The sequence below is a fragment of the Miscanthus floridulus genome, chromosome 7 (genome assembly GCF_019320115.1).
Source record: "Miscanthus floridulus cultivar M001 chromosome 7, ASM1932011v1, whole genome shotgun sequence".
In the NCBI taxonomy this organism is placed as follows: Eukaryota; Viridiplantae; Streptophyta; class Magnoliopsida; order Poales; family Poaceae; genus Miscanthus; species Miscanthus floridulus.
This window is the reverse complement of record NC_089586.1, coordinates 24,481,911-24,495,682: the sequence shown is the minus strand read 5'-3', so window position 1 is coordinate 24,495,682 and position 13,772 is coordinate 24,481,911. Positions and strand designations below refer to the sequence as shown.

General features: G+C 46.0%; 1 protein-coding gene and 1 pseudogene across 1 annotated transcript; one reads left to right on the top strand and one right to left on the bottom strand.

Annotated features, from left to right (window-relative positions):
• Positions 1-6,364: 6,364 nt before the first annotated feature.
• On the bottom strand, positions 6,365-7,645 carry LOC136465224 (protein ANTAGONIST OF LIKE HETEROCHROMATIN PROTEIN 1-like; annotated as a pseudogene).
• Positions 7,646-11,038: 3,393 nt separating this feature from the next.
• LOC136462861 (ethylene-responsive transcription factor 3-like) lies at positions 11,039-12,206 on the top strand. The gene has a single exon (XM_066461902.1). It carries the CDS (start codon positions 11,250-11,252, stop codon positions 11,892-11,894), a length of 645 nt encoding a protein of 214 aa, XP_066317999.1. The 5' UTR covers positions 11,039-11,249; the 3' UTR covers positions 11,895-12,206.
• The last annotated feature ends 1,566 nt before the right edge of the window (positions 12,207-13,772 follow it).

Below are 13,772 nucleotides of genomic sequence, written 5' to 3'. Positions count from 1 at the left end.
GTAAAACGAGAACTGCACAAGGAAGGCAGATAAAAAATAGTGGCAGAAATTTTACCTCTTTATTATTAGGGATAGAAATAGGGTGGGAAAATGTACCATTTCGTTACACGTTGCTTTTTCTAGTGTTGTGTTCAAATAGGACGAAACGAGTGACAAAGTGCTTACATTAAGTTAACTTTCTTGTGGTGAAATATGTCTAGTAGGATTTGAATTGCTTTTTTCCTTTGCCAATTCTAGTTTTGACAGTTGACGGCATGGCTCCTAACAATAAGACGACGTCTATAATCATTTTATCAATAGCAACATCCATCAATCTTGTTTTAGAGATATGCTCGTAGAAGTAAGGTGTGTATATACATATTATGGGGTATACACACGTGTATGTACCACCTCCGCTCTAAGTGCATGATTGGTTACCCGTTTTCATCTTAGCCTGGCCCGTCGCATGCACCTAGCACTCGTTTGGTTGGCTGAAGGACAGGGCGGATCAAGCGTGGAGCTCTATAGAGTTAACATAGAGAGAGGAGAGAGGAGAGAGGAGAAGACCGAGGAAAAAGGAGACAAGGAAGAAGAGGGAGGCTAGAGCAAGAAGAAGGGAGATGAGCCCCCACCTAAGGTTCGTACCTGTATTTGCCACTACCGAAGGAGGCACCGAGCGTGTCCGACGCGATGCAAAAAAAGGCAGCGAGCCTGGCTCCCCGGGTACGTGAATGGTAGTGGTTGTGTGCCGGACGAGAGAGCATTCGTGCAGGGTGAAAGAACAACAGAACACCGTTTCGTGTGGCTTGGCTTGACAGAAGCGAGAACCAAACAAAGACGGTTGTATCTGATATAAGACTAATTGGGCAGAGCATAGATCTTGAGATATACGAGCCAAGTCTCTCTCGGCAGCAAACCAATCACGTCTAAAATAATGCACATATCATTTTTCAAAGACTCAAGCTTTTTAAGTTTAGCCAAATATATGTAAAAAATACTAAATATTAATTTATAATATGTAATAAGTATCATTAGACTAATAGCGAAATGTACTTTTATAATGAAATTATTTGGAGACATAAATTTTCATACGTGTTTTTTTATAAATCTATTTAAATTAAAAATGTTTAGCTTCCGGAGAAACGAGATGAGTATTTTTTTTTTCTTTTAGGACAGAGGAATGGACGTGTTGCGTTGGATGCTATGTTTTGCCAGAGGAGAAAGAAATACGCAACAAAACTAGGGGCAAAATAGATATTTAATTTCCGGCCTGGTTTTTGACTCACGTCATCAGTTTAGCACGGTGAACAGATGCTGCAGTACTGTAGGCAGGGGTGTAATAAACAGGTCAGATTCAGATGGATACTTATAAATACGAATATAGGTATATTTTTTATCAGATTCAAATTTGTTTGTTAATGACAACTGTATCGAATATAAGATCTAAATCAATGTGACATCATATTTATTTGAATTTGAATATTCAAATGCAGATATGGTTTTGTATATTGAATGTTCTATTTAGTACCTGAACCCCGATGAGTCATAGGTTAGAAAATATCGGTATGATTTTACCCTTCATTCTTAGATTTGTATTTTTTTTTGCGACACATTCTTAGGCCCTGTTTGGTTTTCTCTTGCTAAACTTTAGTAGCTAAAGTTTGGACTAAACTTTAGTCACTGGATGTTTGGTTTGGGTGAGTAAAAGATGCATTTTAGTCAGGGTGTTTGGCTCTAAAATGACTAAATAGTGAGGTTTAATCCCATTTAGTAACGTCCTGGTGACTAGTTGGCTAAAACCGATTTAGTTTCATTTAGTCATAGTGTTTAGGTGAAAAGTAACTAAATAGAATTAGATTTAGCTGACTAAAGTTTAGCAGGGAAAATCAAACACCCCCTTAGATTTGTATTGTGGGTGATAATCACCCACAGTGTGATGTATATAGCAATTATAATAAACCAGGAGACAAGACGTGGTTGGGTTGCCATTGATTTTGATCTGCTGGTGCGTGGCTACTGGCTTGGACCACTGTGGCTGAACCGGTTCATCATCAAATAAAAAACTCCAAGAGCTCGCCACGGTCCACGGGTGCAACTCCAGGTTGGCGTGATCCAATTAAATAGCCTGCATAGAAAAGCCATGAAGCGCGGCGAGCTGTCAGCGGAGCGGCGATCGAGCTCCTGCCCTCTGTGGCTCTGTGGCTGGCTCTGTCCTCTGCCGCGGCTCACATCTTCTTCCTCCTCTTTCTCTCCCAGGGGCAGCGTCAGGAGTCGGGACCCATGCATGCATGCACGAGCAGGCGAGCACGATGCCGTCCATTGCCACCCAGGATCGTGCGCGCGCGCGGCTTACGATGATGCCCAGTTGCCCACACGGAACGGGACAGCGGGGCGCCGCTAGCTAGCGCACATGGCGCGCCAGTCGCCCACCAGGCTACCACCCACTAAACATGGCAACGGACAGAAAAAAAAACCCTCGTGCCCGCGGGCACCGGACCTGGTAAGCGTGGATACGGGTGTGAACCTGTGCCCGCGGCACGGATGCAGTATAGAATTGGATCCAACGGGCAAAGCTCTGCAGGTAAGAAAATAGCATGCCCGTACCCGTAAACCCGTCAAACCCACGCTGACATGTGGGGCCATTGTAGAAGAGGTATATATTCTTCATCCTAGGGTTTTATTGGTCCCAAATTCACAATCCCATTCCCACCAGCGGCCGCCACCGGTCCGTCACCCGCGACCCCGCCTCCCCATTCCCCTACTCGCAGTCGCGCGCGGCTCCTCCACTCGCGGCGTCGGCGTGGCTCCTCCACACGGGGCGTCGCGCCTCCCCCACTCGCGCCACCCCGACGCCGACCTCCGTCCTCCCTACTCCGATAACTAGCGGACGCCGGCCTTCCCGCTCCGAGGCTCCCACTCGCCGTCGCGGCGCCTCCCCCCACTCGCGCGACTCCTATGAGATCCAGCGCACTCCGACAGCCTCGCACGCCTCCTCTCCAGTCTCCACGCGCGACTCCTCTCTAGATCCGGCGCACTCCGACGCCGATCGCCATCCTCCGAGCCTCCAACGCCGGCCGTCGGCCGCCAGCCTCCCCGCTCCGAGCCTCCGAGGCTCCGACCTAGGCCGTCGTCCCCGCCGTGCAGGTCGTTGTCCCACCGCGCATGCGGGCATGCCCACGAGCAAGACATGCCCACGGATAGCGGGTGCGGGCACAGAATGCTACCCGTGGCGGGTGGCGGGCGCGGGTGCGGGCCCACAATTTCTCTCGCGGGGTGTGGGTCCGTGAGGCTTGTATCCACGGGTAACATACCCGTTGCCATCTTTACCACCCACCCGTAGCCGTAGGCCGCTGCACCTCACCCGCACCTGCACGCACGCCACCGCTGTTGGCGCGGCAGCTGCTGGATTCGTTGTGAATGAATGAATGGACACTGTACGCAATAAACAAATCGGTTTCTCTCTGTGGATAATATTTTTCAACGAGCAAACAGTTCATCTTATAACAAATCAGCATAAGCATTAGCATAAGTCAAAATTTTAGCGAAACGAACGGAGCCGCCTCCCCCTTCCCAACCCACCGGCCGTACAACGCCTCTTCGCGACCTCGCCGGCCGCACTCGTTTCAGCCACCATCAGAAGCAAAGCAGAAGCGGAGAGGCCGACCACGACCAGACGCTCACGGAGCCCCGTGTGCAGTTTTTTAGGCCTCCTATGTGCAGTGGCAGACTGGCATCCCTCTCACCCTCAGGCTGCCTGCACAGCACAGCACAGCACTGCACAGCGCCACAGCGTGGGCCGGCGAGGGTGGAGTGGAGGCCACGAGCCGAGTGTCCACATGAATGAAGAGGGGGGGAAACAGAGGGAAGAAACAGGAAAGTGGAAGGAGGAAACAAAGAGGAAAAGCGAGAGTGAAACAGTACAATGCAATGCGAGATTAAAGGAGGAGCAAATCGTGCTGCTTTGTGTGTGTATGGTCGGTGATTGCTTAACAGCCTTAATTTAATTTGCGGTGCAATCGTGGATATCGCTAATACTGATGAGTGATCATAAGAAAGTGTTATCATCTCTCGATTGATGGCTATACGAAACCTGCAACTGCTACAGTACATATGTTCGCTTTGCTGACATTTTGGATTATGCTGATTTATTGTGAGAGGTAAATACCGTTGGTTCGCTGAAAAATACTGCTGAAGTAGTTTGAGCTCGTCTAAGATACTTCGTGCTACTGTATCCAATGATAATATCCAAAACACATCTTGTAGTTAACTCGCCTAATGTCTGTCACTAAAATCTAGAAAAAAAAAATAGGATCACTCACATTAAGTCAAGAATTTGGATCCTAATAAACTGGTTCCAAGAACCAGCTAAACTATTCTTAGTTCGTGAGTAGTTATCTTGTTTACTCGCCACTAAGAACGAGTACTTTGTTTAGCTCCCGAGTGGGTGTTAGCAATAGGTTTTGCCGTGCATTGCCAGAGTCTCTTCTGTTTCGAGTTAAGTGAATGTTAAAGCCTTAAAGGGATGGCTGAGCTCACAAAACAGATACAGAGCACCAGCTCCACCACAGAGTACCTCTGGCGTGGATCTGGGCTCCCACCGTGGAGCTGAGGAAACATATTTGAGACAACATCTCCAGACCCAGAAATAGAGACTTTTGTTGGATTGCCCACTTAGGCTGTCCGCACCGCTCGCCTCTAAAGCATGCGCTACGCCACGGCCGCAGCGCTAAAGCCCGCACCGCTCGCCTGGAAACCGCGCGCTACGCAATCGGCCGGCCGGTCGAACGCTACTCCTGGAGGACCACTGTGCACACGCTAAATGACTGTAGCGGGGGGAGAGAGAGTTGGAGAGAGAGAAAGGGGGAGGGAGGGGAATAAAATATAGAGTAGTTGGTATAGAGTATGTGATAGAGATAACATGGGTGCAGGAAAAATAGGTATAGAGTAGAGAATCTCGATGACTAGGATAGAATATTCCTTTTAAGAGATGGAAATAGAGGTCGACGAGTGCGGATAGCCTTATGCCCATGACGTTTGGTGTTTTCTTTTTTTTCCCTGTACGTCATATGCATGGACGCTGTAGGTGGTGTTTAATTTTTTTTATACCTTCTGTATGGCTGTCGTACGTTACGTGCCTATGTTTTTTTTTTGAATTTCTCAGTACAAGATCACCTTGTTTAGGACATAGAAAATAAATTAAACTAGAGTTAAATACACCGGCGGTCTTTAAACTTGTGGCTCTGTGTCATTTAGGTCCACAAACTCAAAATCTAGGCCCTGATACTTGTTAAGTCGTGCACCGCAGGTCCATACCGCTTCACGTGGCTGCTGACTAGGATAAAGTTTTGTAAAAAACACCCTCGCATAGTCATCTCCGACCTTCAGCCGAGATAGGCTCTTGGGCACGCACGACGAGCTCATGGACAAGGGCTAGAATGGCAACTACGCCAAACTCATCCGCATGCAGGAGCAGGCGCACGAGCTGGCGCTCGTCAACACCCGCCCCAGCAGCGCCAGGCCCTCCAATGCCTGCAACTCCGTCATCCTGCTGCTGGACGAGGCCACCAGCGTGCTCGACTCCGAGTCGGAGAAGCTCATGTGGAGCGCGCGACTCGGGGACGCGCGGTTGGCCAGCATGACCTCACTGAGCTCGGCGGGACTGAGGCGGGCACCGGCGGCGTGGAAGCCCTCCTCCACCTGCGGGTACAGCTTGTGGTGCGTCAGCCTCAGGTAGTTGCTGGCCAGCGCCTTGAACGCCTCGAAGTCGTAGAGCGTGAACTGGTTGTGGACGTCCAGCTAGCCGGCGGTCACGGCGGCGCACGTGCAGCAGCAGCACCAGGTGCTCGCCGCGCCCTCCACCGGCGCCGGCGCCGCCACCGCGGTCACGCGAGGCGAGCGCCCAGGATGTTGCCGAGTTGAGCTGCTGGTGCTTCTGCTTGTGCGCGGAGGCGGGGAGCCAACCACCTGAGCAGCAGCTGCTTTTCCTCAAGTGGTGGAGCCCGCCGACCTGGACGCGGCGCCGGTGCTGGGGCGTCCTAGGGGCGAGGTGGAGCTGAAGGACGTGGTCTTCTCGTTCCCGTCGAGGCTGGACATCCAGGTGTAACTTTAGCAGATAACTATGCGAGGGTGTTTTTATAAAATTGTATCCTAGTCAGCAGCTACGTGAAGAGGTATGGACCTACGGTGCACGACTTAATGAGTTCCGGGGCCTAGATTTTGACTTTGAGAGTTCGTGTACCTAAGTGGCACAGAGCCACAAGTTTAAGAGCCGCTAGTGTATTTAACTCATTAAACTATAATTAACCTTGTTCATGACAATATCCGAACATAAATTAATGGTCCATACATAGAAAATAAATTTGAAAATTCACTACTCTGCTACATTCTACCTCCTAGAAAGAGCAAGATTGGTGGCCAGCTCATCGCGAAAATTATCCATTGTAGTGGCACTGCCTTCTGGAGTAGATCCATCTGATGGAACCACAAATCGATTGTACCGTTGCGGTATTGTAGGGACAAAATTAGGATCACGATCAAACCGAGCAAAGTCTGCATCCTCAGTATTATGCTCACGAATGAAATTGTGGAGGACCATACAAGCAACAACTACCATTTTTTGCTTCCACATCGGGTAGTTCGGCATCTTGTATAAAATTTGCCACTTCATTTTCAATACGCCAAAAGATCGCTCAATCACATTTCGAATAGAAGAATGAATACGATTGAATTTTTCCTTTGGGGTTTTCGGTTCCATACCTCTATGCCACTCAGGCATATGATACCTCTCACCCTTATATGGAGCAAGATAACCTGGGCGATTGGGATACCCCGCATCCACAACGTAGTATTTACCTACAAATGATGAAAAAAAAAACTAAATTTATTTGCAGTCACATATAATGGTAATAAAGTCATTATTCAAATAAATTTTACCTTGCGGTGGATGTGGAAAGAATTTCTCGTCCACAGTCAATGCATTGTATGCATAGCTCCCGGTTGGCCCGTTGACACATATATGAACCGCATGTCGAAATCACAAACTGCTAAAACATTTTGGGTGGCCATCCCCGTCTTCTCAATATACCTCACTTGCTCGTCCGGTGGAAGGGAAACACGAATATGGGTGCCATCAAGCGCTCCAATGCAATCTTTGAAATGTGGATATGCTCGCCTATCATCTCTTATTCTCCTATGAACAGTATGAAAATTTGGATCTTTTGGCCTAATGAAATGCTTTGCCATGACCATTAAACAGTTCAGAACATCCTCGAATTTGCGACTAATAGTTTCACCAGAGTGCTTGAATCGATTTTGACCTTTTTTTATTAGACTCATTTCCCGCACAGATAAATAAGAAAATTCCTAGGCTCTCTTCTGTTGACATGTGCAAGGATGGTTCTAGCCCATACCTCTATACCAATAAACCATGAAGGTCAAAGAAGATTTCTGTGCTCATACGCAGTTGGCTATGGCATTCGCCCGGAGTGCGTAAAGTCTCCAACATAAAACCCATTCCACTGGTGGCAGACGTCCTTGTAGGGTTTTTAGTAAGGAACATATCAACATATATTTGAACAAGCATAGCACCTCCTAAGATAGTTTTCATAAATTCCTGATTCTCGTCACTAGAATCATCACTAGACAGCTCCAAGATTAAATATGACATGTCGATATGAGACGAAAAAAATTACAACATAAGATGAATAAAAATGACAACAAATTGACAATCACAAATTGTCCGCACGACATTAACATTAATTAAAACTGACATGTCCAAATAAACCGTTGACCATCACATATATGTCCACACGACATTAAAAGATGAATAAAAATGACATGTCTAAATAAAAGAGATGACAAATATAACTTGTCCACATAACATAAGATTACTCGGCCATCACTTTCCAAACATCACATCGTACTTCCTCTTAAGCCAATTCAACCTAGCCTCATTGGTGGACAGTCATGAACATTTCCCTATGCTCTTTCTTGACAAAAAGCTCAGTTGCCACAAAATGCTCATCGCTGCCATACTTAGCCCCACATACGACAACACGGCCCATTACTTGATCAATAGTAATCCCAGCTTGCTTACTTGACACCAAAGAGGCAGCATTGTCTGATATCTTGGAGATGTGCTCTTGTATAACTAATGCTGTACTGGCCTTAGGTTTCTTGTTAGTTTTTTCAAGTATCACATGGACTTTTTTCTTAGGATTGGCAACGTTAGGAGAAACCTCCTACACCTCATCACCATTGTCTAAGTCATTGTGAGCACCCGTCTCATTCTCATCCTCAGCGTCAATGGTAGGATTGGGTGCTTCTTGGCTGGGGGGGGGGGGGGTATGATGGGGTTGGAACTCATAGGATTCCAATGATCTTGCTCTTCATTAATGATGTTCCCAAACATCACCTTCAAGTCATCTTCGTTTTGGAGAGGCCTATTCTTAAATTTCCCCATGCTAGGAATTTCCTATATTTTTTTTGACAAAGGTAAGAAATTGAAAGTATACAAGACTAATAAAAACTACAAGTGAACAAAATAACATGTGAGAAGTGCTCACTTGTTTGATTTTTTTCCACCACTCGGCGTCCATGTTGATAGTTCCCTTGTCCCAGTTCTAACCAGTACCAGTTTGCTTTCTCATTAATTTTTTCCATGCACTCAAATTAGCCCTCAACTTATCCCACTTGTTCTTAAGTTGACTTTTTTTCAACATGATACCGGTGCTCTGAAAAAACCTTTCATTCACCTCGGCGTAGCCCATATTGTTCAAATGAGTGTTTGGTCGATTTCCTTTTCTTAACTTGTTCAGCAAACAACTTGCAAACAATGGCGGTATAGCCATCATTCCAATCCATTTGATCACCCTAATAGTGATTTCCCCCAAAACATTGTTCAAATTACAAATGAAAGATCCCACGTCTACCATTAGAATGGAAGAGAAATATATACCTCATCATCCCTTGCCCTTTTGTTGGCTGCTGCAGCACGTCGCCTAGCCTGCGCACCTGACGAAGCAGATGCCTGCGCCACCATCATTAAATCATCGCCGATCTCCGAAGTGGGTGCTGGGGCCGCGCCCAGTCCACCGCCGGCAGTGTTGAAGCCAACCCCGGCTGCGCCTAGGCCAGCGCCTAGGATGGCGCCCGACTCGCCCAGGCCAGCTCCCGCTGCGCCCAGACCGGCCACGCCCAGGCCAGAGGGGTCCGCGGCCATGCCGTCCAGTGTTTTCAGAACACCCCAACTCCATGGATTTGGTGGATCTGGGAGCTAGATCTATGTTTTTTGCGGATCTAGAGTTCACGGAGCTAGACTGTTTGGAGGAAAAAACTAGGAGTAGAGCTGTTTTGTTGGATCTGAAGCTGCGTGGAGCTCTGCCAAAAAGGCTCTATGTCCCCCCTTTATTTGATGGGTAATGGGTTTCATGATGCCCACTCTACACTACAACATTGTTTGTAGCTAATAACTGGAAAAAAATTATGGTTAAGAATACCAAGGATTTTCTAAGGTGATGACTAATGAGGGAAGAAACTACTTTGTTTTATGGGACGGTCTATAATTTTAACTTTTACTTCGTCCGATGGTTCTTTTGAAACTATCAAGTAAGAGAGCTTTACCAACTATATTGCTAAAGAGGAAGGCTTAGACTAGGCAAACAACAGCTTCAGAAGCAGTAACAACGGAAAACACCATCTACCACAACTAAAAAAACTCTAGTAATAACTGAAGGACCGCCATGACACCTAAAAGAGTGGGGTGAATTAGGCAACTTAAAAACTAATGGCCTCTAAAAAAACTACTTATCAAAACACATACAAGATATCTATCTAGATATGCAACTGAGATTTTGCTAAGTGTTTGCTATCTCTATACTAATTTCGTGACTAAGCCTAGAGCAAAACGCCAATTGAGTGGTCTAACTAGCTTAAGCACTTTGTAAAGCACTACGCTAATCACCTACTTCGCAAAGCACTACAGTTAGAGGATTATCACTGCTGAATAAATCAACAAACCGGTGGTGACATGATGTCATTACACAGCCGGATTAAGCGACGATGACAACCCATGACTTCTACCAGTTTCAAACCATTGGTGATAACCATGGTTATCACAATCGACATTGCACTGAGGGCCAAAACCAATGTTTCTGTAGTAGTCCTTGTGTTCATCAATAACCAAAACCTGAACTAAGAGCCTCGATACATTCAACTACTAACTCAGAACATTTAGGATATGGTGCTTAATATATGTACTCCTACAATGGAGAGGAGGTGTTCAACGAGAAAACAATTCTTATTGGGTTGATACTAAGTTTGCTCTTGATGGTTGAATCTATTAAAAGGTGATTACAGGAATCAGTTATTAAACTTACCTAAACATCTTAGATGGTTGAATTTTCTACAAAATAGTTAAACTTACTCATAAAACACCTTTCGGGTTTGTTTGGCTACACATGTATTTACCTTGTATTTACCTTAGATTAAGTGAATACATATGTAGCCAAATAAAACCTTATATTGCCTTAAAGGGATTAACATTAGACATGTTTAACATGGCTCATTGAGGTGCAGTGTACGGAGGAGGTAGAGGTGGGATGAAAGAAAGAAAATTATGGCTTTACCCATTCCTAGTTTATATTAAAAAAAACTAAAAACAACTCCTCATCACCGTATACGCAAAGCCTAAGCTTCACCAGCCTTTTATATTAGAATTTATATTGTTGCAAATTTCTCCTTTTAACCACTACTAATAATGTTTAAGAACATTTAAAAAATAGAGTTCTGTATCAATCTTATTTACTTGCTATAATAATCTATTTTAAGGAGATTTTAAAGATGGTCTACACGTTGCAAACTCTCCTAAACGCTACGGAGCCGATGTAAACCGGCGGCGCCAACCGGCAAGGAAAAGCGCTGCAAAAGCAAAGCTATAAAAAACAATTTAAATTAAATCGTAAAAAGACATGTCTACAGCTACAGGCGTAGGAAGGAGAAGAAGAAGAGTCAAGGGGGGAAAGAGGAAAAGAGAAGAAAAGAAAAGATGGAAGATTTTTGTAAGAAAAAGGCAACGCGGGCACCGGGCAGAGATGGTGGTGGTGGGAGGCGAGCCGCGAGCGGGTGGGCGGTGGCAGCGCAAACAAGCAAGCCTGCCTTCCAATTAATTCCTTCCCACCTTCCCCTCCGTCCTCCCTCCTCCGATTCCCAATTCCGATCCTCCGATCCCCGTTCCTGCACCACACACCCTCGCGCTCGGCTAATCCGGCGGCATGCGGCGCGGCGGCGGCGTGGCGGCGGCGGAGGCCGACGGTGATGTGGAGTCGCGGTTCCGCGGGGTGCGGAAGAGGCCGTGGGGCCGGTACGCCGCGGAGATCCGCGACCCGGCGAAGAAGGCGCGCGTCTGGCTCGGCACATTCGACTCCGCCGAGGACGCCGCCCGCGCCTACGACGCCGCAGCGCGGATGCTTCGCGGGCCCAAGGCCAGGACCAACTTCCCGCTCCACGCCGCAGCCGCCGATGCCCACCACCATCACCTCCACATGCCCACCGCCGCCGCCGCAGCCGCAGCAGCACCGTACACGACATATCCCACCGCCACGGGCGTCTCGACGCCGCCGCCGGTCGCCAGGCCGGCTTGCAGCAGCCTCAGCTCCACCGTGGAGTCCTTCAGCGGCGCGCGGCCGCGGCCCCCGCCGCCGCCTATCCCCGACGGCGACTGCCGCAGCGATTGCGGCTCCTCGGCCTCGGTCGTGGACGACGACTGCACGGACGCAGCCGCCTCTGCCTCTCCGTCGTGCCCGTTCCCGCTCCCGTTCGACCTCAACCTGCCCCCCGGCGGCGGCGGCTGCGGAGCCGGCGTCGGGTTTTACGCCGATGAGGAGGATGAGCTCAGGCTGACGGCGCTGCGGCTGTGACGTCGAGCTCAATTGAGCGAGCCGCTGCTTAGAGAAAGAGGAAAAGGAGAAAAATATTTGGTTCTTCCGTTCTCTCGTAGCCGACACGAACTCTCCCTCCACTACGATGTTGTTGTTGTTTACTTTATCTGTTGATGATTACTATTTGCCTGAATCCTGGTCGACTTATCTGCATGCTTGCCTGCTTGTTTTCGGGCGATTGAGGATATCGCCTAATCTTGCAGCAGCTGTTGTACTGTAATATAGCAACATTTTACTTCCTCTTGTGAGGAAAGAGACAGACAAAGTAACTTATTTCAATCTTTAGCTACATTTTCCCATCTTGTTTTTACTCTTCATTCAAGTATCACTTGTTTGGAATTGAGGAGCTGAAAAAAAAAATCATTGAAAAGGAATGGCCAAAATGTGGAGATCAAAGTTGTGTGAACAAATGAAGTTCAACCACATTTCAACCAATATATTTCTTCATTCTCAGATACCATGAACAAATTTACTTTGCTTTTCTTTAGAGACCATAAACCTAACTATCCTAAATTCCTGGTGCTTGTGCTACTAACTTGTTATTACAGTGATCCACAATTTCAGTTTGTATTACTACTTATGCATTGTAGCAGTTTCCCATAATAGAACAAATGATGCTTCTATTTGTGTCATTGAAAGTAAATTTAGTGGCTAACTTTTGATTTCTTAAGCTGTAAACAACATTGGCTATAGATAGTGGGTCTGTTGAAAACTGCATCCAAAGCAGTTTGCATCAATAATTTGGATATGGTTACAAATTAAACATTAGCTGAAAACATAAAAAGTCACGCTGAAAGTAGAAGATTCTACTTGGTGCTGTACTGCCTCATGGCACATCTGACAGATTCATATAAAGCATCATGATGCTAAGTTATTTGCAGGATCAACTACTACAACTATCAAAGCATTGCTAATAGCATCAATTGGGGTGGCATAGCATAAAAAGTGGAAGGTATTTGGATATACTTTCCTATTATTGGCAGTTTCTTGTCTGTTATTTATATTTACTAACGAATTGAACAGATGTTTTACATTTCAGGTTAGGTTTGTTCTGTCATTTGTACATTGAAGGATGGTGACGCAATGGTAGTCATATTCTGTCTCTTAGTCTCTTATTGTTTGGAAGCAGGAACAAGTTTGTGACCTTTGTAGATATTGTTTGGTTACCTTGTCATGCAATGGTATATTTGCTTGGAGTGACATTTTAATTGCAAAGACTAAAGCTCTGTTTGGAGGTGATCTTTATGCGCTTGCCTCTTCTAAACAAAAATCTTAGTTTTTAACAAAAATAATATGGCTTGAATCTTGCTTGATACGCAAACATTTCTAGTCTTCAGTAGGTAGTAATATTATCTTGATATGATTTTCACTTATACTGGGATAAGACAAAACTGCTCCTTTCTACTCCCTCTGTTCCAAAGTTATCAGCACTTTAGCTATGTCCTAAGTCAAACTTCTCTAACTTTGACCACTTTTGTTTTTTAGAAAAATGCACCAACATCTACAAAATCAAACTAGTATCGTTAAATTCTCCACGAAATATGTCTTGATAGTGCATTTATTTGAACTTGTAGATGTTATAATATATTTTAAAAAGAACGGTCGAAGTTAGAGAAGTTTAATTATAGACAAAGCAAAAGTGGCCTATAATTTGGATAAGAGGCAGTATTATTAACCTTGTGAGTATCTTCGTTTATGTGAAATTTGGGATTTAGGTGTCTCCTAAAAGGCATGCTCTGGCTAGCACTATGGCAAGCAAAACCGTCCTATTGCTGACCCAATAATCCTGGTAGTACTCGGCCAGTGGACCTTAGCATGATGAATTCAACCAATGAAAAGTGTAAACCTAGGATGCAT